This window comes from Chrysochloris asiatica, unplaced genomic scaffold, assembly GCF_000296735.1.
Source record: "Chrysochloris asiatica unplaced genomic scaffold, ChrAsi1.0 scaffold00095, whole genome shotgun sequence".
Taxonomy (NCBI): domain Eukaryota; kingdom Metazoa; phylum Chordata; class Mammalia; order Afrosoricida; family Chrysochloridae; genus Chrysochloris; species Chrysochloris asiatica.
The window spans coordinates 4689839-4715787 of NW_006408613.1; the positions used below are offsets into that span (position 1 = coordinate 4689839).

General features: G+C 36.7%; 1 protein-coding gene across 1 annotated transcript in view; it reads right to left on the reverse strand.

Annotated features, from left to right (window-relative positions):
• The window catches only part of LOC102825629 (ubiquitin-40S ribosomal protein S27a-like), a 21868-nt gene extending 6274 nt beyond the window's left edge, over positions 1–15594 (reverse strand). The window contains exon 1 of the mRNA XM_006866723.1: positions 15589–15594. Coding sequence (XP_006866785.1) covers positions 15589–15594 — 6 coding nt within the window. The remainder of the gene's footprint in view (positions 1–15588) is intronic.
• Positions 15595–25949: the final 10355 nt, after the last annotated feature.

A 25949-nucleotide genomic window follows, 5' to 3' on the forward strand; every position in this document is an offset into this window, starting at 1 on the left:
CTTTGCTCTCAGCAAGCAAGGTTGTATCATCTGTGTATTACAGGTTGTTATCAAGCCTGATGCCATGTTCTTCTTCATATAATCCATCTCTCAGATTATTTTCTCAGCATACAGATTGAATGAATATGGTGAAAGAATATAATCCCGGTACAAACCTTTCCTGATTTTAAACCATTAAGTGTTCCCTAGTTATGCTTTAAAGGACTGTCTCTTGCACTATGTACAGGTTCCTCATTAGCACAATTAAATGTTAAGGAATACTCATTCTCTGCAATTTTGTCCATAGCTTGTCATGATTCACAAAGTCAAAAGTCTTGACATAGTCAATAAAGCACAGGTAAACATCTTTCTGGCATTCTTTGCTTTCAGGCAACATCCATCTGATGTCAGCAATGATTCTACATCCTCATTCTATGTCCTTGTCTGAATTCGGCTTGAGCCTCTGGCAGCACCCTGTCAATGTATTGTTGCAGCCGTTTTTGAATTATCTTTAACAAAATTTTATTTGCATGTGATATTTATTATATTGTCTGATGATTTCAACATTCTGTTGGGTCACCTCTCTCTGGAATGGACACAAATATGGATCTCTTCCAATCAGTTGGTCAGGTAGCTGTCTTCCAAATTTTTGGCATCGATTAGTGAGTGCCTCCAATGAGTCATAAGTTTGTTGAAAGATTTCAATTTGTATTCCATCAATTCCCAGAGTCTTGTTCTTTGTGTATGCCTTCAGTGTACTCTGGACATCTTCCTTAATTACCGTTGAATCTTGATCAAATGCTACCTCCTGAACTGGTTGAACAGCTACTATTTCTTTTTGGTTTAGTGAATACACAGTATTCCTTCTATCTTCTTTTGATGCTTTCTACATCATTAACTATTTTTCCCAAATAATCCTTCAGTATTTCAGGTTGAGACTTAATGTTTTGCTTTTCAGTTCTTTCAGCTTGAGAAATGCTGAGAGTGCTCTTCCATTTTGGTTTTCAAGCTCCAGATTTTTGCATATTTTATTATAATATTTGCCTTTGTCTTCTGGAACTGCCCTTTGAAATTTTCTGTTCAGTGCTTTCACCTCCTCATTTTTTCCATTTGTTTTAGCATCTCTATTCTGGGGAGCAAGTGTCAGAGTCCTTTCTGACATCCATTTTGGTCTTTTGGTCTTTTCTTTCTTCCTTGCCTTCTTAATGACCTTTTGCTTTTTTCCTGTATGATGTTCTTGCTGTCATCCCACAACTCTTCTCGCCTTTGGTAATTTGTGTCTAATGTATCAAATCTGTTCTTGAGAAGATCTCTAAATTCAGGAAGGATATGTTCAAGATCATATTTTGTTTCTCGTGGATTTGTTTAAATTATTTTCAGCTTGAACCTGAACTCATGTATGAACAACTGATGGTCTGTTTTACAGTCTGCCCCTTGACTTGCTTTAACTGATGATATGGAACTTTTCCACAGTGGTAGTTGATTTGATTTCTTTGTATTCCACCTGGTGAAGTCCATGTGTACAATCATCTTTTATGTTGTTTAAAAAATGTATTTGCAGTGAAGCAAATTTTATCGTGCAATATGAAGCATCATTTCTATCAGCAGGACCATATTTTCCAATAACTGATCCTTCCTCTTTGTTTCTAACCTTTGCCTTCCAATTGTCACTAATTATCAATATATTGTTATGCATGTTTGATCAATTTCAGACTGAGGAAGCTGGTAGATTTCAATTTCATCATTATTGGCTTTAGTGGTTGATGTGTAAATTTGAAAAATAGTGGTATTAACTGGTTTTCCTTGTATGTATGACTATTACTCTATCACAGACAGCATTATACTTCAAGATAGATCTTGAAATGTTCTTTTTGATGAGTAATGTGACACCCTTTCTCTTCAATTTGTCCTCACATTGTAATCCATGTTGTTGTCAGATTCAAAAAGGCCAATGCCGTTTATTTCGGGTCACTAATACCTAGGAGCTCTGGTAGCGTAGTGGTTACGAATCGGGCTGCGAACCTTAAGGTCAGCGGTTCGAAACTACCAGCCGCTCCGCGGGAGAAAGATGAGGCTTTCTACTCCCGTAAGGATTTACACCCTTGGAAACCCTGTACAGGGTCGCTATGGGTCAGAACTGACTCGACGGTACTCAACAACAACAAACAACAATACCTAGGAGATTGATCTTCATACATTATGTTTCATTTTTGACAATTTCCAATTTTCCTAGATTCATACTTCATATGTTCCATGTTCCAATGATTAATTGTTGTTTACCACGGTTTCATCTCATTTTGAGTTTTGTCCCATCAGCAAAAGAAGGTCCTGAAGGCTTTATTCCATTGGTGCCCTCACGGTCAACTCTACTTTGAGGTGGTAGCTCTTCCCCAGTTGTATTTTGAGTGCCTTCCAATCAGCAGGGCTCATCTACCGGCACTGTATCTGGTGATATTCTGGTGCTATTCATCATGTTTCTATATTTATTACTCTTGTGCTATTCTGACAGTGTTTCACTGATGTTCATAAGGTATTCAGTGGCTAAACATTCACAAGTAGTCTTCCTCTCCTTCTTCTGAGTGTCTTAGTCTCAAATTTTATCTGAAACCTGCCCACCATGGGTGACTCTATAGACATTCAAAATCCAGGTGGCATAACTTCTAGCATCACAGCAACATGAAAGCCACTACAGTGTGACAAATAAGGAATAGGTTGTAGAACCATGTAAAGAAATGCTAATTAAGTGACACTGGATTTTGTTGGCCATTTAAAATTTTCATTTATTTAGGAAGCATTTGACCTTAGAGTTTATTTTTTAGATATACCCTGCCAAACCAAGCATATAGACTTAAGGGTTTTCTCAGCAGACTTTATTTATATATAAGCAACCCAAACCACTTGCTGTTGAATTTAATTCGATGTGAATACCCATGTATGTCAGAATAGAATTATAATCCAGAAGGCATTCAATGGCAGTTTCTTCAGAAGTTGATTGCCAGATCTTTCTTCTAAGGTACTCTGAGTAGACTTGAACCTCTAACCTTTTGGTTTGCAGCCATGCATATTTACACAAATGCCTCCCTACTCATGTCTGGCTGTGTCATCATGAAATGGAGTTTTGAACAATCATGCACTGAACTGGATGTGACCTTGACCTATGGCTTTTGGCTTTGTATGCTTTTCCAGTAAGGACCAGCTTCTCCAAAGGGCCTGAATGAAACACAATGGTCTGAAAATGAAGATATACATGGGATCATGTTATTTATTTATTTATTTATTTATTTACTTTTTCATATCTCTGAACCTCACTTTTCATAATTGTAGGATTAAATGAAGGCTGGACTTGATATCTAATGCTCTTTCCAGTTCTGAGACTTGTCGGCTGGCTGGAGTTCATCCTATCATAGTCTTTATACAACTCCCACCCACTCTACTGGAGCCCAGGAGGCAAGTGATTTGTCTCGTGCTCTGATTTGGACAGGGCCACCTCTGCGAGCTAAATGTACTCTTAAGCCTTCAATCCATATTTATTTTATTACAACCGCTATTCTTATAAACACATGGCTTGGTTACATTGTTTGTAATCTTTAAGCCATTAAGCCCTTTAAGAATGGAATTTTATTTTGGCTTGGTCAGTCTCTGTTCTGGTTTCTATTTCCTAGATCCTTTTCTGAGCCCGGCAGCTGGTTATTTGGTTCATGTGTGGTAATGCTCCCTTCACTGAGCATGATTACTCAGAATTAAAATTCAGAGTACTGGGTCTTGAACGATTCTCAGGGACCTGCTAATGCAGCACTCACTTTAGAAATGAAGAAACCAAGGCCCAGGGCAGTTAATGATAATCTCCCTAAATTATATAGCTTCAACAACAGATTTAACAAACAAAACCCCACCTGAAGCTGGTGTCCTTGACAACTAGTTCAAGGCCTTTTTTGCTGTGCCACAAGCACTGGATTACTAACTGCAAGGTTGGCTGTTCAAATCCACAAGCTGCTCTATGGAAACCCGATACAGATTTGCTATGAGTCAGAACCAACTCAATGGCAGTTAATAATAACAATAACAATGTCATTGCAGAGGTAAACTCCCTATCAATTCAAGGTCAAATATAATCATACATATATAGAGAAAACTATAAATAAAATGTGTAAGATAAAATCTGTGCTTTTACATTTAATAATAATTTAAAAATGTGTATTGAGCTTCTTTGACCAAATCAACAAAGTGAAGTAATAAATCTATACCAAGCACTGTCTCTAAATAAATCTTTGGTTACTTAGTACAGATAATTTTGAAGAAAGTTTAAGGTAATACAACTCTAATTCAATCAGATGAATGTTCTCATACTTTCAAAATATAAACACAAACATTGAGTTGAGTCACATTATAGTCTTGAATTTTATCCAGATGTGCAAATTTGTGGCTGTCTGTAAAAACTGTAAATAACCTAAACCTCAGTGTTTCCTACTCATATCTGCATTAGATCCTCAAACATTTAGTGTTCCTATCTACCAAGAAAATGTTCATTGTCAAATTCAGTTGAGCATTACAATTCAGGGAAAAGTCTAACTTCAGTGTAAGGTGGGGTGCCTGTCCTCCATGGCCTTGAGCATGTAGGTCTTAACACCCACATCTTGTTGATGAATACATTGGAGGTCTGGTCAAAAAGAATGTACACATGATAGCTGCAAATTACATAGTGAGGATCTGTTGCCAGGTTTCCGAGGTTATGTTTAGATTTACAAAAGAGGAAAAACTTTGGTTTCCATAACAGAGATGTTGAGCAATATCCAAATACCAAACAATCTAATTGCCTGAAAGTTTGAGAAAAGTATCTTACTTTTATCACCATTAAATTTATTTCTAACATTAAAGGAGAACATTAGATAAATTATTTAAAATTTATCTGATTTATTTATTTAGTAAAGAAATATTAGTTGAGTGCATTCTGTGTGTAAGGTTTTGATCTAGGATCTCAGATTTCAATGATGAGTAAAGCATTTAGTGCTCACAGTCTAGTCAGTGAGTTACACTAATTAAGAGAATCACCTAATGAATACGTTGTTACAAACAGAGATAAGAAAGCAAGAACCATGAGTTTTTGAAGAAAAAAAGAAACCTAACCAACAATGGAGTCAGACAAGGTGTCTAAAACATTGCTTTGGTGCTGAAATTGGAATATCACAAACCCAGTGAAAGGAGAGGGATGGCAGCTAGAAAAACATTTTAATGAAAAGGATGTGAAAGACCCTACAGAGTGAGGAAGCAAAGAGCTTTAATTAAATCAAAAGTACAAAGAGTGGTTGACCTGGATAGAATATTGTTTCCTCCACCCCCCATCTCAAAATATGTGTCAGATGTCAGTTTGGCAGTTATGTAATGATGTAATATGACAGAGAAATAATGATTCCCTTGATATGATCGATATGATAAACCAGTAAAAAGATTAAGAGTGGTATACAACACCCTTAATCCTATCACATACACAATATAAAACGAGTCTAGGTTTATCTTCAGCTCATTTGTCTCAGTCACTTTATCTTGTTTTTGGACATGTGCTGATATGGTCATCTGTTTCTTTTTCTAGTGCATAGACAGTAGTTTTCTAGTACATAGACATACGGTAGCGTAGTGGTTACGAATCGGGCTGCGAACCATAAGGTCAGCAGTTCGAAACTACCAGCTGCTCTGCGGGAGAAAGATGAGGCTTTCTACTCCCGTAAGGATTTACACCCTCGGAAACCCTGTACAGGGTCGCTATGGGTCGGAACCGACTCGAAGGCACTTAACAACAACAGACATACTTGATGAGTGTATGTTTTGGTATTTTATTATGCTTTCTGATTTCCTCCAGGTAGATGTGATCAGGAGATGGGATTTCCTTTCACTCTTCTTATTGGTTAACTCAGAGTAACTGTTGCAGGTTTTGGCTGCCTACTTGGTGTATAGCAGCTGTTATTGGTTTTTGCTTAGTTGGTAGGATTTTATAGGGTGTGACTGTAGCTTGACTATATGACCACTGTTACTGTTTCTTCTTGGGTAATATAGGAAGAAAAAGAGCCTCAGAAAGGTAAAGAGGAAACCAAAAAACAAAACAGCAATATCAAAAAGACAGATTGGATACTGTAGTCTATAATCACAGAAAAGCGAGAAGAGAAAAAAAAAAAAATTCTGTAGCCAAATATGGGTATAATTTAATATCTCTCTCTCAGCTTCTTTCCTTCAAGACCACCTGAGAAATTTCAAGATGCCACTGTTGGTCATTATGATGTAACTCAGAATTTATTTTTCAGCCTGTTTCCTTTTTAGTCTGTCCATCTTCCACTCCATAAGCTGTTCAGACTTTTTTCCTACTGATAAACAGTTCAGGGCCAGCTGTGGCCATTTTGTGCTGTTGTTTGGTTTTAAGTGGTAACTGCTTCTTTAATTGTTGAGGAGATCTGTGTACATGCATCATAGAACGCTCTTGGGTTGGGGAGGGGTGTTCATTAGCTCTGGCATCCCCTCTAGTCACCAGAATGGAGGTGTGCAGACAGTAAGAGACCAATGAACAGATAAAAAAAACAACAACAACAACAAAAAGAATGTCTACACCTTTATCTCTAAGGATCGGTCATGCATCAGTCCACAGTGGCTCTGATCCTTCTCCCACTCAGTCTCACCCAAGATGGCCACTTGGTGAGCCACTGAGGTGAGAGGTTCTGCAATCACTGGATTTCTTGCGTCTGCTACAAATTCCACTGGCTGTAAGCCTTCAAATTTTCTAAATATTCCTTTATATGTGGTTCAGAGTTCTGGGATCATCCCCTGAATCTACTTCATCTGATATCCTGTGTTATTGCTACAGAGATCCTCACTGCACTTCTCCCTGATCCGCCATCCAGCCAAAACCTTCTACTTTTACAGTAAAAGGAGAGATAAGTGAGCGGAGATCAGAGGGACCTATTACCAACAAGAAAGAAGAGCAGGAATGGAGTGCATCCTTTGGATATGTGGCCTCTGCACTATGAAACTCATAGATCCAGGGGAAGATTGATGCCAAGAAATGTGGTGATCTCCAAGGAACACTGGGCCTATGGATGCTGAAAGGAAACAAGGGCCTTCACCCAGGCTGACAGAATAAAAAGCCTTCTCCTAGAGCTAGAGTCTAGATTTGAACCAGTCTTCTAAACTGTGAGGAAATAAATTTTTGTTTGTTAAAAACATCCACTTGTGGTATTTCTGTTACAACAGCGCTGGATAACTAAAACAATGATGAGGAATGAACTTGTTGGCTAGATCATACAAGGATTTACATATTAAGCATGTTGGTATTTATTTTAAGGTATTAATGGTTTTAAAGGATGAAGGGTGACTTATTCAGAGTTCCATACTGAGACATTTGTTTGATCTTTAGAGTGGAGAACAGATTTCAGAGAGGCTGAGTATATACGGGTAAAGCAGATTATTGCAGTTTTATGTTGTTGTTGTTAGTTGCTATTGAGTTGGTACTGACTCATAGTGACCCTATACACAGTAGAACAAAACACTGCTCAATCCTGGGCCAACCTTACTATTGTTGCCACGCTTGAGTCCACTGATGTTGCCACCTGGCTAATCTGTCTCATTGCGGGTCTTCCTCTTTTTTCTCTTACTCTCCAATTTACCAAACATGATATCCTTCTCCAGCAACTGATCCCTCCTGACAAAATGCCTGAAGTATGAGAGACAAAGTTTGGCCATCTTGGTCTCCAAGGAACACTCTGGCTGTACTTCTTCCAACAAGGGTCTGTGTGTTCTTTTGCCAGCCCATGGCACTGTCAATATTCTTCCCCAACACCATAACTCAAAAGCATCAATTCTTCTACGGTCTTCCTTATTCACTGTTCAGCTTTCACATGTATATGAGGTTATTGAAAATACCATGGTTTGGGTCAGGCGCACCTTAGTCCTCAAGCTGACATCTTTGCTCTTCAATACTTTAAAAAGGTCTTGTGCAGCAGATACGACTAATGCAATATGTCGTTTGATTTCTTGACTGCTGCTTCCATGAATGTTGATAGTTGATCCAAGAAGAATGAAGTCCTTGACAGCTTCAATCTTTTCTCCATTGATAAGAATGTTGTTTGTTGGACCAGTGGTGAAGATTTTTGTTTTCTTTATATTGAGATGTAATCCATACCGAAGGCTGTGCTCTTTGATCTTCATCAGTAAATGTTTTAAGTATGATGAAAGTTAACAACTCTAACAGACCTTTCCTGATTTAAAACCATTCAAGATCCTTCTTTTTCTGTTCAAATGACTGATTCTTGATCTACGTATAGGTTCATCATGAGCACAGTTAAGTGTTCTGGAATACCCATTCTTCACAAAGTAATCTACAGTTTGTCATTATAGATACAGTTGAAAGCCTTTGTGTAGTTAATAAAATACAGATAAACAGTTTTCTAGTATTCTACACTTTCAGCCAATATCCATCTGACATCGGCAATAATATCACTCATTACACATCCTCGTTGGAATCTGGTTTGTACCTCTGGCAATTTCCTGTTGATGTACTACTGCAGTCATTTTTAAATTATCTTTAGCAAACTGTTACTTGCATGCAATATTAATGATATATTGTTCTATGATTTCTGTTTTCCATTGGGCCACGTCTCTTTAAAATGTACTCAAATATGGATCTCTTCCAATCAGTTGGCCAGATGACTTTCTTCTAAATTTCTTGGCATAGGTGAGTGAGTGCCTCCAGTGCTATGTCAGTTTGTTAAAATACTTCAATTTGTTTTGTATCAATCCTTGAGCCTTGTTCTTGGACTTTTTCCTTCAGTACCACTGGATCTTGACCATTTGCTATCTCTTGAAAAGGTTGAACATCGACCATTTTTTTTTTTTTTTTTTTTAGTGACTCTGTGCATTTCTTCCATCTTCTTTTGGTGTTTTTTGCACCATTCAATAATTTTGTCCGTGGAATCCTTCAATATTAAAAGTTGAGACTTGAATTTTTTCAAGCCTTCATTTGAGAAATGCTAAGCATGCTCTTCCCTTTTGGTATTCTAACTCCAGATCTTTGCACATTTGATTATACTTTGTCTTCTTGAGCTGTCCTTTGTAATTTTCTGTTCAACTCTTTTAACTTCCTCATTTTTTCCCATTCACTTTAACATCTTTGTTGTTGTGAAGTGCCATCGGGATGGTTCCAACTCATAGTGACCCTGTATTGGGTTTCCTAGCAGCAGCTGGTGGGCTTGAACTTCTAACCTTGAGGTTTAAACTGACCTTGCAGTCTAGGCATTAACCCACAGCGCTATACCAGGACTCCTTAATTAGCAATTCTTTAATATGTCTTCACTTTTGAAGGCTTTTTTTTTTCTTTTCTGAGTGTAGAAGTTGGTAGTTTTTTTTTTTTCCCTCAACATTTTAAAGCTAGCATTCTAGTGTATTCTTGCTACTACCATTTTCAGTTGATTAGGTCAGTTATAAGTTGTATTGTTACTCTTTGAAGGTAGTGTATCTTTTCTATTTTACTAATTTCAATATTTTCTCTTTTTGCTTAAGTTTTTCAGTAATTTTTACTATAATATGTCTTTGTATTTTTTTGCTTTGATTTTAGTGCTTCTTGAATTTGGGATTTTGCATCTTTAGTTTTAGAAAATTCTGTCGGTAGTTCTTTGAATATTTTCAGTTGCCATTTTCCCCCTTTTGTAGATCTGTATTTTAGACTTTTTCTAAACATCTCACACAAATCTGATGCTCTTTTCTCTATATTCCTTCTGCTCTCTGCAGTTAATTTAGGTGTCTTCTACTGACCTATATTCTAGTTCACTAACTAGTTTACTTTTTGTCTGTTTCCAGAGTATTGTTAAAACTGTCTATTAAGTTTCTAATATCACTAATTGTATTTTTTCAGCTCTAGAATTTTCATTTTAAAATAATTTCCAGTTCTCTGATAAACTTTTTAATCTCATGATCTATTTTTTGAAAATACTAATCACAGATATTTTAAAATGTGTTTGATAACTACAGTAACTTGGCTATCTGTGGTATGTTCAAATTTTCAGTTTATTCTGTTGAACTCATTGCTTGAAATGTCTTGTAAATTTTGCTCAAAAGACTAACCTTGTGAAATAAATATCATAATGGATTTGAGTGATGTTAGCTTCTCACAGAATTGATTCACTTTATCCTTTGGTAGTCAGTAGAGAGACAGATCATTGCAGTACTATCTTTACTCCTGCAAAGATGTACAGCACCAGAAAGCCTATACAGGGTTGCTATGAGTTGATTATATTAGAAACTAGTTAAGAAGGTTAGTTGTCATCTACCTATCACAGGTTGCTGCTGTGTCTTCCTCCAAATCTGATGTCCATTCTTCTTCATATAGTCCAGCTTCTGTAATTATTTGCTCAGCATACAGATTGAATAAATATGGTGAAAGGATGTAACACATCTTTCCAGATTTTAAACCACATTGAACTTCTTGTTCTGTTTGAGCAACTGCCTTGATCTATGCACAGGTTCCTTATAAGCACAATTAAGTGTTGTGGAATTTCCATTTTTTTGCATCTTTATACGTACTTTATTATGATCCACATGGTTAAATTTCTTTGCATAGTCAATAAAGCACAAGTAAACATCCTTCTGGTATTTTTTTTTGTTTTCAGCCCAGATCCATCTGATGTCAGCAATGATATACCTCTTTCCAAGCCTTCTTATGAATCCAGCTTGATTTTCTGGCAGCTCCTTGTTGATGTGCTGTTGCAACCATTTTTGAATTATCTTCAACAAAACTTATTTGCATGTGATATTGATGATAACTGATAATTTAAATGTTTTGTTTTGGCACCTTTTTATGGAGTGAGTACAAATATAGATCTGTTCCAGTTGGTTGGTGAGGTAGTTGTCTTTCACATTTCTTGGCATAGAGTGAGTGAATGCTTCCAGCGCTGCATCAATTTGTTGAAATTTTAGTTGGCATTCTGTCAATTCCTGGAGTCTTGCTTTCCACTAATGCCGTCAGTGTTTTTTGGATTTCTTAATTCAATACTACTACTTGCTGATTATATGCTACCTTCTAAAATGGCTGAATGTTAACCAGTTCATTTTGGTACAGTGACTCTGTGCATTCCTTTCATCTTCTTTTGATGCTTCTTGTAGTATTCAATATTTTGCCCATAGAATACTTTAATGCTGCAACCTGAGGCTTGATTTTTTTTCTTTAAGTGTTTCAACTTGAGAAATACTGAGAAAGTTCTTCCTTTTTGTTTTTCTAACTCCAGATCTTTGCACTCTGCATTTTCATTGTAACACTACTTTGTATACTGTTTATAATAGTATTCTTAAGGTGTTACTCAAAATTTTATGTGAAGGTCTCCTGATATCCTTTCTGATCTTTTCTTTCCTTTTTTTTTTTTTAAAGTTTTTATTGTGAATTATGTGTTAGTTTACATGGGTGAACCCTATCTTTATATTCATCCTATCATATTTTGTTTCACTGCAAGAATCACAATTCCTTGCATGCATCATCAAACAATCCAAGGGTACACCCCACATGCCTGCCCATGGCCGCCAGCACCCAGACCTCCTCCCTCCCTGAATCCAGAGTCTCAAGCTCCTCTTTCTGTCCATGTTATCGTCTCTGCCTCCATCCCTAGTGTCACTGCCTCCATGGACAGGGGCTTGCACTTCACTTCACTTTTCTCCCTTGATGGTTCCAGGGATCTCCTCTCCTGGACTGCAAAATCATCCACTCCCCTCCTTTTGTTACCAAACATTTACATTTACCTTTCCAACACTCATTGTCAGATCTGATATCAATCATTCCCTATTGAACCACAGGAGTCCTATCCCCCTCACCTTTTATTAACCCCATCCAGACAGGTTGGAAACAATTTAGTGGAGATTCTACTTTTCCCTGTATCCTCTGGAGCTAGGTTCCCTATAGAAAGCTTGTAAGCCAGTCACTTCTTGCCTGTGTCAGTCCCCCATTTTGGGTAGCCAATGTGTCTGTCTTTCCTTTTTTAAAATGACCTTTTTCTTTCTTCATCCATGATGTACTTGCTGTCATTCCACAACTTGTTTAGTTTTCATTCATTAGAGTTCAGTACGTCAAATCTGTTCCTGAAATAGTCTCTGTATTGAGATGTGATATATACAAGATCCTATTTTGGCTCACATGGACTTATTTTAATGTTCTTTCCCCTCAACCTGAACTTGCATATGCACAGTTGATAGTGTGTTACACAGTTGACTCCTGGCCTTGTTTTGGCTGATGATAATGAGTTTCTCCATTGTCTTTTTCCATAAATATAATTGGTTTAATGCCTGTGTATTCCATTTGGTAAGGTTCATATGTATAGTCACCATTAGTGTAGTTGAAAAAAAACTGTATTATATGAAGAAGGAAGTGGCATTAGAATTGGAGGAAAACTCATTAACAACTTTCAATATGCAGATGATACAGCCTTTCTTGCTGGAAACAAAGAGGACTTGAAATACTTACTGAAGAAGATCAAAGACTTCATATGGATAGTACCTCAATGCAAAGAAAACAAAAATTCTCACAACTGTACCAATAAATAAAATCATAATATAAGAGAAAACATATAATACAGTTTTTTTTTGGTTTATTTGTTCAGCACACAAATTGAGTTAAGTATATGAAAGGATATAATCTTGGTGCACACTTTTTCTGCTTTTAAGTCATTCAATATCCTATTGTTCTGTTCAAACAACTGCCTCTTGTTCTATGTAAAGGTTCCTCATGAGCACCATTAAGTGTTCTGGAATACCCATTCTTCACAATGTTATCCATAGTTTGTTATGATACAAACAGTCAGAAGCCTTTGCATAGTCAATAAATCACAAGTAAACATCTTTCTTGTATTCTCTGCTTTCAGACAAGATCCATCTAATATCAGCAATGCCATATCTCATTCCATGCCAACTTCTGAATCTGGCTTGAATTTCTGGCAATTCCCTGTCTGTATTGTTATAGCCATTTTTGAATTATCTTCAGCAAAATTTTACTTGCACATGCTATTAATGATATTGCTTTATGGTTTCTTCATTCTGTTGGGTCACCTTTCTCTTTGAATGGGCACAAATATGTATTGCTTCCAATGGATTGGCCAGGGTGTTAGCTTCCAAATTTCTTATGATAGATGAGTCAGCACCTGCAGCACAACATCAATTTGTTGAAACATTTCAACTGGTATTCTATCAATACCTGAGCCTTGTTTTTCGCCAATGTCTTTAGTACAGCTTGGATGTCTTCCTTGAGAACTATCAATTTTGATCAACCTCCTGAAATGGATGAACATTAACAAATTCTTTTTGGTACAGTGACTCTGTATTCTTTCTATCTTCTTTTGAGTCTTCCTGCATCATTCAATATTTTGCACAAAGTATGACAAACTGACAGATGAGTGGTCACTATAATTCTTTGGTATTATATAGGAACCCTAGAATGTGGCGAGCGTGGGGGAATCTATGGTCCCATGACCTGGTCTCAGACTTTTATTGAACCTGTGTCCCTGGGCTGTTTAGCCTTAGCAAGTGGTTTTCAGTCATTCTCTCCTCCCCTTATGCAAGACAGATGGCTAGATGGGGATTGAATTAAGTATCTGTACTTTCTCAAATTGGTTAAAATTTGAAAAAATGATTTAACTAGAGGTATGGCCTTGTTAAAGGAAGAGAGAACTCTAAAGGTATTTAAAATATGCTTGGTTTTCCCCTCTTCTTCCTGGCAAAACATTGAATTTTTCTCAGATCTTAACTCTGGGGCAAAACTCATAAAAGAACAAATGCATCCTTAAGATATCCTCCATTCCCTGCTGTAGTTTTTAATTCTGAAGTTAGTCCATAATGAATCTCCAGAAAGTTTCAATTCCAGTTTACAAGCTCACACCAGTATTAATAGCTTCAGCTGTGGGTTTCTGCTCCTGCACTTTTTTTTTTTTTTTGCTGCCTATCTCTCTGTTTTGGACTCCTAATGTGTGTGGCACTGTAGGATAAACACTGGACTGCTAACCATAAGGTCAATTATTCAAACCCACGAGCTGCTTCTTGGAAACCCTATACAGGTTCTCTGTGAGTTAGAAATGGCTACACTGCACTTGAAACCAGCTACTAAGTTTGGGGGCAACATTTTGTCTTGTGACCTTATTTTTTTGATGGATATAAGAGTTACTGTTATTATTTTTATTCAGTTGGTTCAGACTCACTGAAACTCTAAGTGCAACAGAATGAAACCCCATTCGGTCCTGCACCATCTTGATAATTGTTGCAGTGTTTTAACCCATTATAGCAGCCACTGTGCCAATTAATTTTGTTGAGGTTCTTCCTCTTTTTTTTGCCTGACCCTTTACCAAGCATAACGTCTTTTCCCAGTAACTCTTGCTTCCTGGTAACATGTCCAAAATACATGAGATAAAATCTTGCCATCCTGACTTCTAAGGTGCATTCTGGCTGTACTTTTTTCAAGACAGATTTGTTTGTTCTGGTAGTCTCTGATACTTTCAATGTTCTTCATCAACACCACAATTCAAATATATCAATTCTTCTCTGGTTTTTCTTAAATCATTTTCTAGCTTTCACATGCATATGCTGTTGTCCTTAAATGACTTTGAGTGGATTCTGACTAATAGCCACCCTGTTTAAGGGTTCCAAGGAGTGGCTGGTGGGTTTGAACAGCTGATCTTTCCGTTAGCAGTCCAGTGCTTATGGGAAGCTTGAAAATATCATGGTTTGGATTATGTATACTTCAGTCCTCAAAACAATATCTTTGGTCTTTTGCAACAGATTTGCCCAAAGCAATATGCCATTTGCTGTTTTGACTGCTGGTTTCATGGGCATTGATTATGGATCCAGATAAAATTAAATTTAAGCATAGTTGTTGATTTTCAGTTATATATATATTTTTTCTTACTGTGAGGATGGGAGTAATGACTTTGAAGTTCCAACATGTACCAGAAACTGGCAGTTAATGCCATTTTATCTTACCTTTGTGGTAGAACATTGTGGGAAACCATTTCACAGATGAATAAATAAAGGCTAATAAACATTGCAAACATCATACAGTTAATAAGGAACAAAGCTTAAAATAAAATCTTGGAATTCTTAGCTGCCATGCCAATGCTGTTTCCAGTAGGAAATATTATTTTACTTCAGTGATCTCTGGAATTTTGAAACTTCCTTATTGGTAAGCCTATATTTCTTTTAACATAAAATGGTCATTAGCAATTTGACCAGTTTAATTGGCATAACATATGTAACAAAGGCAATGTTCTACATTGATGAGTAGCAACTGGAAACTTAAAAGTTCATGAGCAACTATCTAAGTTGTAACTCTTGGTCTCTACCTGTTGAAAGGAAAGAAGAGTCATGACATTTGAAAATGTTTAGAAACAATTTGTCAAATGGACTAATGGACCACAGGAACATCAGTCTCCATGACTTTGAGACCAGAAGAACTAGATGGTGCCCAGCTACCACTTCCAACTGCTCTGAAAGTAATCACATTAGAAGGTCCTGCATATAAAGGGAGAAAATGTGGAACAAAACTCCTAATAGATCGGTACTCGTGACACTGTGGTTCTTGGTAACCATTCAGGTTTAGAATTAACTTACCCCCATTGCTCAATTTTCAGCTAAGTAACACACAGGTATATAGGAAGGACAACAACACTAGTGAGATACACACACCATAGAATCGTCAACCATTCAAGATCAAAAGGACAGCATTTACATAAGGACAGAATCCAGAAGTATGGAGAAAGAAGAAGGAATGGAAACAAGAAACACAAGGAAGGAGCGGTACAAGTCATGTTACATGTTGCAGTCAGTGAGATGAAATAAAGAGTATGATTTGTTGAATGGAAAACTGATGATCTGCTCTGGAAACCTCCTTCACTCACATCACAATAGAAAGTTTAAGAAGATTTGACAAGTTTAGACAGAATTTTCTAGAATTCATTGTTGTTGTTAAGTGCCATTAAGTTGGTTCCAACTCTGAGACACTATGTAGGGTTTCTGAGGAGCAGCTGGTGAATTTGAATTGTTGACCTTTCAACTCAAACTGACCTTGCAGTCCAGTGCATTATCCCATAGACCCACACCAGGACTCCAAAATGCATTACATCATATATATGCTTTTGCTTTCTTGAGACTCCATGAAAATTAACAAAATGTCTTATATATATATTTTTTCCAAATATTTTAAAGATATTTTTTATGCATTGCATATCGGTTTTGACTCTGTGCTGTAATAAAATTCCTAATTTTTAATAAGATTATTTGTCTTTATACTGTATAGTTGAAATGACTAATAACATTTCTAATCTCACTTTTCCGATTTGAGTCCCCTTTTTGATGTCATCTGATGTTTCTAATTAATGCCACTCCACGACCACTTTAACAACCTGAAAATTCTGCATGTGTATTTAGCATTAAAATTATTTTCCATTAGATAGAATTATTTTCTTTACACTAGACAGAATTCTTCTGGTGGCACAGGATAAAAACCTAACTCTAAGTTACTGGAGTCCTTGTGTGGTGCTGTAAGATAAAGCACTGGACTGTAAGATCAGCTTGAACCTCAAGGTCGGTGGTTCAAATCCACCAGTCGCTTCTCAAAAACCTTACCCAGCATTGTTATGAGTTGGAACAGACTCCATAGAACTTAACAACAATAAAAAGTAGATAAAGCAAAGAAGTTCATGTACTTGGGAAAATGATAGTGGAGAATGGTTGGATCTTGAGGTCTTTAATAATATTGCCTGAGTTTTGTCTCTCTCAGTTTCTTGGCTCTTATTGGTTTCAGTTTGCATGCAGGTTCACTTTAAATATTGAATATTAATAAAGTAATCTCAATGAGGATAATGACAGCAGGATGAGCACTGGACTGTTAACTGCAAGGTTGTTGGTTCAAACTCACCAGTCACTCCTCAGAAACCCTATACACGATGGCTGTGAATTGGAACAGACTCGATGATATGCAACAACCACATAATGAAAGAATGAGGGAGATAAGTTCCTGGCCTCCAAAGGAAATTTAATTTCTCTTCAGGACAGGAATCTGCCATTGTCCCAGTTCAGTCCTTGCTTCTATAAGTAATATGGTTATAAAAGCAAGAAACCAAACAGTTGCTTTCCAGTTGTTCTGATATGGTAACCACAATTGTTGCAAATAGAATTGTTCCATAGGGTCTTCTACACTGTGATCTTTTGGAAGAAGATACCCAGACCTTTCTTCTGAGGTGTCTGTGTGGATTTAAACTGCAAACTTTTCAGTCAGTAGTCTAACACTTAGCCATTTACACCACTTGACTTATAGTGACCTCCTGCATCGCAGTATAACTGCTTTGTAGGATACTTTCTTTTTTATTGCAGTAATCTTTATAAAAGCAGATTGTGAGACTTTTCTTCTTCAGTACTGCTGTGTGAGTGTGAAGCGTCAATTTATAGGTTAGTAAACTCACTGCTGGTAAGTCCATTCTGAGTCACAGAAATACTATAGGACAGAATAGAATTGCTGCATAGAATTCCTAAGACCTCTTCTTTCTCCTGAGGAGCTGTTGGTGGATTTGAACAGCCAAACTTTCAGTTAGCAGCTGAGCTCTTTAACTGCTGCATCAGCATGGTTCCTTCTTTATGTTTGTTGTTGTTAAGTGCTGTAGGGTCGGTTGCGACCCACATCGACCCTGTATAGGGTTTCTGAGGAGCAGCTGGTGATCTTGAACCTTAGATCTTGTAGTTCAAACAGACCTTGGCAGTCCAGCACATTAACCCACAGCTCCAGGCACAAACCTTTGTGCCACACAGTGACTCATAACATTCCAGAATTCTCAGATACTGTATTCGAAAGAAGGAGCCTTCTGTATCACAGGAGAGGAACCTAAGCAATTCTAAAATTTAAAATAGTAAGCCTATGGATTCTTTTAGGAAAATATCTCCTTCTTGGGTAAGATTATTTTCTCACAAGTGACTAGGAGTGAGAATCAGATAATTGAGGCATCATTTGACAAATGCAGGACATTGAAATTGTTGTTCTGCATTATGTGACCACATTTGTGGATGTGGGAACAGAGTATCATGATTGGTAGCTCATCACATGGAAGAGGGAAATGGTTGATTTCCCTAAGGAAGAGATGCTGATAAACAAAATACTAGGTCTACTACTTTTGTTTATTTACTATTCAGTCAACAACTGTTTATTAAATTATTTGCTAGTTCATGGAAGTACTAAAGGAAATACGACCTAAAAACATATAGGCTCTGATAAAGTATTTAAGGGGCTCTCAGATGAAGGAGCTCTGGTAGTGTAGTGGTTACAAATTAGGCTGCTAACCTAAAGGACAGCAGTTCAAAACTACCAGCTGTTCAGTGGGAGAAAGATAAGGCTTTCTGCTCCCATAAAGATTTACAGCCTTGGAAACCCTGTACAGGGTCGCTATGAGTTGGAACTGACTCCACAGCACATAACCACCAGATGAGTAAAGTAATGGCTTTTGTTCTGGGTCTATAACATTTAGTGTATTTATTGACTGATTTTACTAGTTCTTTGCTATTTTCATGTATGCCACATGTAAGAATACTTTTTTTCTTAAAGCTCCCTTGTTACTTACTTTTCTATAATTTCCACAGCAAACTTAAAAGACAGCTATTATTAAACCTATCTTACAGAAGTGAAACCTAAGACTTACAGAAATTGGATAGTTTACTGAAGTCCTCCATCTCTTGAAGGAAAGCTTCGATTTTAACACAGTACTCTTGGATTCTGAGACCAGTGTTCATCCCCAGAGAACATATTCTCTTGGCACTGTATGCCATGTTACAGCACACAATTGTCCAGTTATACCTTATTATATTTGAACACATTCTGTGCAAAAATATGGACACACTACAGTTATCTGTGTTGTTCAGATACAGTGTTTGTCTGTGGTAATAACTATAAAAAGACATAACTTGCCGACTAGGCATAGATCATCTTTTAGGTAGGCAGCTCGGACTAAATTAACCTCAGGATGAAATCAAGTAAAAACGAGTTGTTTATGGAATTAACAAAAACAACATAAATTTACAAAAATCTACAGAGGCTGCAAACTTTTCTTCATCCATGGCTAACAGTATCCCTTAACTTAGTTAACCTGGCTAATAAGTGGCAAAAGTATTTATTGAAATTCAGGTAATTGTTTAGACTCAGGTGGGAGTCTCAATTTATAAGCGAGGGGGGCTTGTTACTCAAAAGAATGGAAAGTATGACTGAACATTTACATTTAGAAATTAAAGTGAGTTGGCACGACAGCCAGGTAGGGATAACATTCAATTTCTTCCCCTTCTTTTATTTCTTGTGTAACTAACTAACTTGTCATGAATTTTGCTGTGAAAAGAAAAGTGTACTTTGTGATTCTGTGTTGATACTTTTTACTTTTCTATCTTGAGTAAGAAGTTTTTTCTCTCCAAGTTCTGGCTGACGATTTATTATGCAGGTATCAATTTGGGGAAAGGCACTCCCCTGTTTCTATATATAACGTGTCTTCTGGCCATAAATGGGAGAGAAGGATCAGGAGCTTGGCATGAAATATTAGCTGTGACCAGAGGTTGGGTAGTGTGGGGAGCTGGGTGGGACAGAGTGTTTCTCCTCTTTGCTATTTTCATTTCTTTCTGGGTAAGTTTCTTTTTCTTCTTCTTTTTCTGATTTATGGCTTTGGGGAAGGAATAATAACTTGTGCAAAAGCCAGTTACACTCAAATTTCTTAACTGGAACTTTTCAAGTTAAAGATATAACCAGTATTCTCCATTATATACATAATCTACTATAGGAAATAAAAGAGACAAACTAGTCTGAGGTCAGTATTTGTTTGATGAGATCTTATGTTCAACTAGTATTTTCTTTACTTTACATTGTCATGATCTTTATTGTTATAATAACCTAACTTCCCATTATAGTACTTTGTAACTTAACTCTGAGTTTTAAAACACTGTCTTTAAGTTCCCCTGAGGCAGTTGATTGATGTATGCAATTTTCATGAGATTCTCTAAGGAAATATAGATTTGAAAAGATATAAAATAAAATAGGATGTTTTTTAAAGACAAAAAAGAAATAAAAATCATACAGTTTAAACCTAGGCAATATTTTATTAGTTTCTGGTTTCTTCCCCTTCTCTTTTCAGGTTTTTATTTCAAAATTTTGGTTTTCTCATAGTAATTTTCTTTTTTTTGAGCTTTTTGATATGCTATGATCCTTCAGAATTTTTCAGCTCAATTCTTCTAATAGAGCCTGTGCATTTTCCAGTCATGGTCTTGAAACTATGAATGCCAGGAACAGATAGTGAAGTTGGATGACTCCACTCAGGAAGCAATGAAAGGATAGTAATGAAGTAAAGGGCAGGTTGTAGAGGATGAAAACGAGTAACTTTCTTTATTTTACTGCCTGACTGCTTCTTACTGGGTAGAAATAAATTAGGAATTAAAGGGCAAGGGGTACAAAAAAATAAAAAAGTGATATTTAATAAACTGAGTCTGGGCTATATTTGGAATAAATTTGAATGAAATTAGCATTGGATTCGGGAGCTTCTTTTCTGCAAACACTGGTAAAATTTGTATGGAATCAAATACTTTTTAAAGTGGTGGTGGTTATGTGCCGTGGAGTCGATTCCGACTCATAGCGACCCTGTACAGGGTTTCTGAGGCTGTAAATCTTTACACGAGCAGAAAGCCTCATCTTTCTCCCACAGAACAGCTGGTAGTTTTGAACTGCTGACCCTGAAGTTAGCAGCCTTATTCGTAACCATTACGCTACCAGAGCTCCTTTTTAAACTACTGATTTGTTTTTAATTCTCTGTGAAAAATATGGTAATTTCTGTGGGCTGGTGGAAAGTGTACCTGCCCAGGGAGCTGCATTTTATCTGCTTTCTCTCCCTAATTTCATCCTGCCTAAGCAGCTATGAGTCGGAACCAGTTCCACGGCACATAACCACCACCACCAAGCATCAGGAGTCCTGATATGGCTATGTGGGATAATACACTGGGCTGCAAGGTGAGTTTGAACTGCAAGGTCGGCAGTTCAAACTGACCAGCTGCTCCTCGAAAACCCTATAAAGGGTCACTATGGGTCAGAACTGACTCGAAGGCAGTCAATAAGGAAGAATGAAGCAGACTCCCAAAGAAGTAAAGCAGCTTTGTAGGTAGTGAACGAGTTGAAGAAATTCCTAATTCATTCATGTCATTGGTTTTAAAGATTATTTGAGGGAATATTTGTTAATTTAGCTGCCAGAGGATAAGACATCAAACTATATTGGGTAAATCATTGATAATTAATGAAAATATTATTTTGTGTCCAATTATCATTAATTTTGTAGATAAGTAGTTTGGAAACATCTTTGGGGAAAGTGCTTCAAATTGTGAATGAGCTCAGATTAAAAAAACTCTGTCTCAGAATCCAAGGACTAAGTCATTTGAAGTATAGACCAACTATATATGGCAATTCTTTTCCCAAGAATTGTTTTAATTTGGTATGATCATTGACTTTGATATTTTCTTTCATCAAATGGAAGTAAAAGCTCTGTAGCTGAAATGATTTTACAAATTAAAAATCTTTATTGGTACATAAAACGTTGGTTCCAAATATTCTTATCAGGAAGGGATTAATATTGGTCATATCACAGACAAACAGTCCCCTGCACTTGAGGACAGTATTATATTTCATTTTGGTGTCAAAATTCCTAAGCATGTCAGGTGCATTCTATGAGTAGTCTGGGATGCAAAAGAACCTGAGGCCTGAGTTGGGTGGAAAGAGTTTAATTTAATTAAAAAATCTGAGTTGGAGTCTGAACTCTGTCACTGACTAATATGTAACCTTGGTAAATTATTCTAAACTTCCGAACCTTCTTTCCTCATTTGTAAAGTCAAAATGCTAATAAGGATAGGATGATACCGTATGTCAAATTATATAAGTTAGATCACAATTTGTTATAAAATAAAGCAATACAGATCTGCATGTTCAACTCATATTATCTACTTGGTCTCCAACATCAATATTTTAGAAAGGTTAGTGTTGACAGTCTAGTGTTTCCTATTTTGAAAGATTCAGAGATTTTATAGCTTGTCTCAGTTGTCATCTAGTTCATCCCTCTCATTTTCAGTGAAGCTGAGGAGTTTCTTTAGCTCACTGGATCACTGCTGGAATCAAAGCCTCTGCCACTCTACACCTGCTGATTTACATCTAAAATTGTGTGTTTAGCAAAGGATCTTTTATTATTTTTCATGTATGTGCATGTGGAAGAATACTTAAGACATGCTATATCTAGTTTTATTGAAAATGAAGATGACTTTCTATTAAGAAAAATGAAAAATCTGGAAGCTGACTGGTTTCTGTTACTTTTCTCTTCTTTATAGTATAAAAGTTTGTTGAGTTTAGTTTAAATTATATCTATGGTCTCTTCACTCCATGGCTATAGCTACTGTACACCTTCTGTACCTACAAGGAATATGTTTTCAAAGGATTACATCAAGGATACCTTGAGGTTGTGGCAGACTGGTCAGGAACAACTAAGGAAGTTCTGAAGATTTGAGGTCAACTGAAGAATGGAGTGAATGCACTGGAAAATAAAATAAGTGGACTAGGATGGGGCTTGAGGCTGGCATATCTGGGTTAGGTATATGCTTGATAAAAGTCAGAGAAGATAAGTGGAGTTGAGTACACATTTACACCGCAGTTCAAAAGCCATAAAAGACAAGAGTTAGTGACCACATCTGATGAAGAGATGTTTCAATCTTTGAACTCCAATGGTTCCTATGACACATGCTTAGCTGTCATCAGGCAGGTGCTCAAAAATATTTGTGGAATGAAAAATGAATAGGACTAAGAGTAATTGCATTTGGAGAGTTCTTGAAACCTTCAGATTTTGAAGGAATACTATTTCCCTACATGAGGAGAGAGCAAATTTAGTAGAATGTTGTATTACCTCCATCCCCAAAGATGCCTTGGGGAAAATATGAATCACTTAGAAGTACTGGTTGACATTTCCTCATGGTGAGGAACATAGGAAACGTGTACACTTGATTCCAGATCCACTTCTCTAATCACTACAAAGTATTTGCTCCTCACACATGAAGTGTTTGAAGACATCCAGGCCCACACAACCATGTGTTAAGTTAAGTCAATGATATATTGAGTGCTGATTATGCTCCTAGCATTAGATAGAACATTGCAAACTAGTTCAAGGACGTTCAGTCATCGGGTTATAAAGACTTGAGCAATGATGACCTTTAACAGATAGCTTACATTCAAAGCATGAGCACGAATCTAATGAAGTATAGAATATCCTCTTTGGTAATGACTGCCACAGTTCAAACATTTCAAGATAGCTTCTTCCTTCCCATAACAAAGGCCAATTTTGGACTTGTCTCTTTGCCAAGAAATACAAATAAATTTGAAGGTTAACCCAATATAAACATAAGTATACTGTGATGGGAAACAACTACCTGACATGGGAATTGTTATGCTTTCTGTTGTTATTGTCGTTGTTATGTGCTGTGGAGTCGGTTCTGACTCATAGCGACCCTGTACAGGATTTCTGAGGCTGTAAATCTTTACGGGAGCAGAAAGCCTCATCTTTCTCCCGCGGAACAGCTGGTAGTTTCAAACTGCAGAACTTAAGGTTCGCAGTCTGATTCGTAACCACTATACTACCAGAGTTATACTATGCTTTCTGTTGTAGCCTTTATTTTAATGCAAATACAGTGATAGAAGAGAGCTTGGACAGTTAACTGTAGCTCCAAGTGGTAAAATATTTCCCCCCAATCAATGAGCTACTCAATGACTTACACATAGGGTATTGTTAGTCTGATTTCAGTGTAGTGAGTTTTTTCTAACACCATACAGATAAACTCCAATGACAATAGCTAGACTGTCTGCAATAAGGGGCAGGAAGCCTTTTTGAATATGTAACTTTATCAACTAATTGGAAATTCTCACTGGGATGCAGTTTTATTGCTAAGTGCTATTGAATTGATTATGACTCACAGTGACCCTTTATAGAATTTCTGAGGAGAAACTGGTGGGTTTGAACTGTTAACCTTGCTGTAGCCATCCAGTGCTTATCCTAAAGTGCCATACCAGGACTTCAAGATATAGTTAAGGATATTTCAAACGTTAAAGTGAAAAACAGATTTTTTAGAAAATACTTTTACTATTCAACTTAATAACAATGAAATTGTAATAATAAAGTGACAATGGCATTTATCAATTTTGAATATGTTTGGCACTGTTTGACATTATTCATATTCAGTATGGAATAACAGAGTTAGAGAAATTAAGAATTCTTTAAATCCAAGACTCCATCTATGTAAGTTCTGGAGTCAGAATTTCAACTCATGTCTCAGATATCAAAATTTGTACAGTTAACCATTTCAAAACTGGGGTCAGTGGAGTGGGTATGCTTTTATTATGCTCTATTAGGTACAACATTATTTTATATATTTACAATTGAATTTATGCATCATACTACAAAACACATGCCAAGTACTCAAAAGCTATTTTTTTATTGTGTAGTTGATATTTGAGAGAAAATATTGAGATAAGCTTGTGTGAAAAAGTAGAAAAGGCCCAGAAATAGAAGGCGAATCCCTTCTATATAGTTTAAAGAAAGAATTTGGATAATCCTTAACAATGTCTTAAGATCTATAATTCTGTGGTTCTAGGAAACCACCCCTTGAAATGGTTGAACATTAAATATTTCCTTTTTATACAGTGACTCTGTGTATTTCTTCTATCTTCTCTTCATGCTTTCTGCATCATTTAATAATTTGCCCAGAGACTCCTTCAATAATGAAAGCCAAGGCTTGAATTTTTTCTTCAGTTCCCCCAGCTTGAGAAATGCTGAGCGTGTTCTTCCTTTTTGGTTTTTTGGCTCCAGATCTTTGCACATTTTGTTGTAATATTTGGCTTTATCTTCTCGAGCTGATCTTTGAAATTTTCTGTTCATCTCTAGGACCTCCTCATTTCTTCCATTTGCTTTAGCAACTCTACACTAGAGAGTAAGTTTCAGTGTCTCGTCTGACATCCATTTTGACCTTTTCCTTATTTCTTGTCTTCTCAATGACTTTTTGCTTTCTTTGTGTATGATGTTTTGGTCTTCGGTTTTTAGTGTTTAATGTATCAAATCGGTTCTTCAGATGATCATTAAATTCAGGTGGGATATATTCAAGGTCATATTTTGGCTCTTGTGAACTTTTTTTCATTTTCTTCAGCTTCAATTTGAATTTGCATATGAGTAATTGGTGGTTTGTTCCACAGTCTGCCCCTGGCCTTGTTTTCACTGATGATATGGAGCTTTTCCTTCGTCTCTCTCTACAGATGTAGTCAATTTGATTTCTGTGTATTCCATCTGGTGAGGTCCATGTGTCTCTTATGCTGTCTAAAGAAGGTATTTGAAATGAATAAATCATTGATTTTGCAGAATACTATCATGCGTTCTTCAGCATCATTTCTGTCACCAAGGCCATATTTTCCAACTACTGATCCTTCCTCTTTGCTCCCAACCTTTGCATTCCAATCACCAGTAATGATCAATCCATCTTGATTGCATGTTTCATCAAATTCAGATTGAAGAAGTTGGTACAATTCTTCTGTTTTCTCCTCACTGGCTTTAGTGGTTGGTGCATTAATTTGAATAATAGTGATATTCACTGGGCTTCCCTGTAGGTGCATGGATATTATCTTATCACAGACAGCATTGTACCTCATGACTGATCTGGGTATGTTCTTTTTGACAGTGAATAAAATACCTTTCCTCTTCAATTAGTCACTTCTGGCTTAATAAACCATGTGGTCATCAGATTCAAAATGTACAAAAATGAAATGGTTAATGTTCAACTGTTTCAAGAGGTAGCATATGATCCAGAGCCAATTATACTGAAGAAGGAAGTCCAAGGTGCATTGAAGGAATTGGCAAAGAACAAGGCACCAGGAATTGATGGAATAAAAA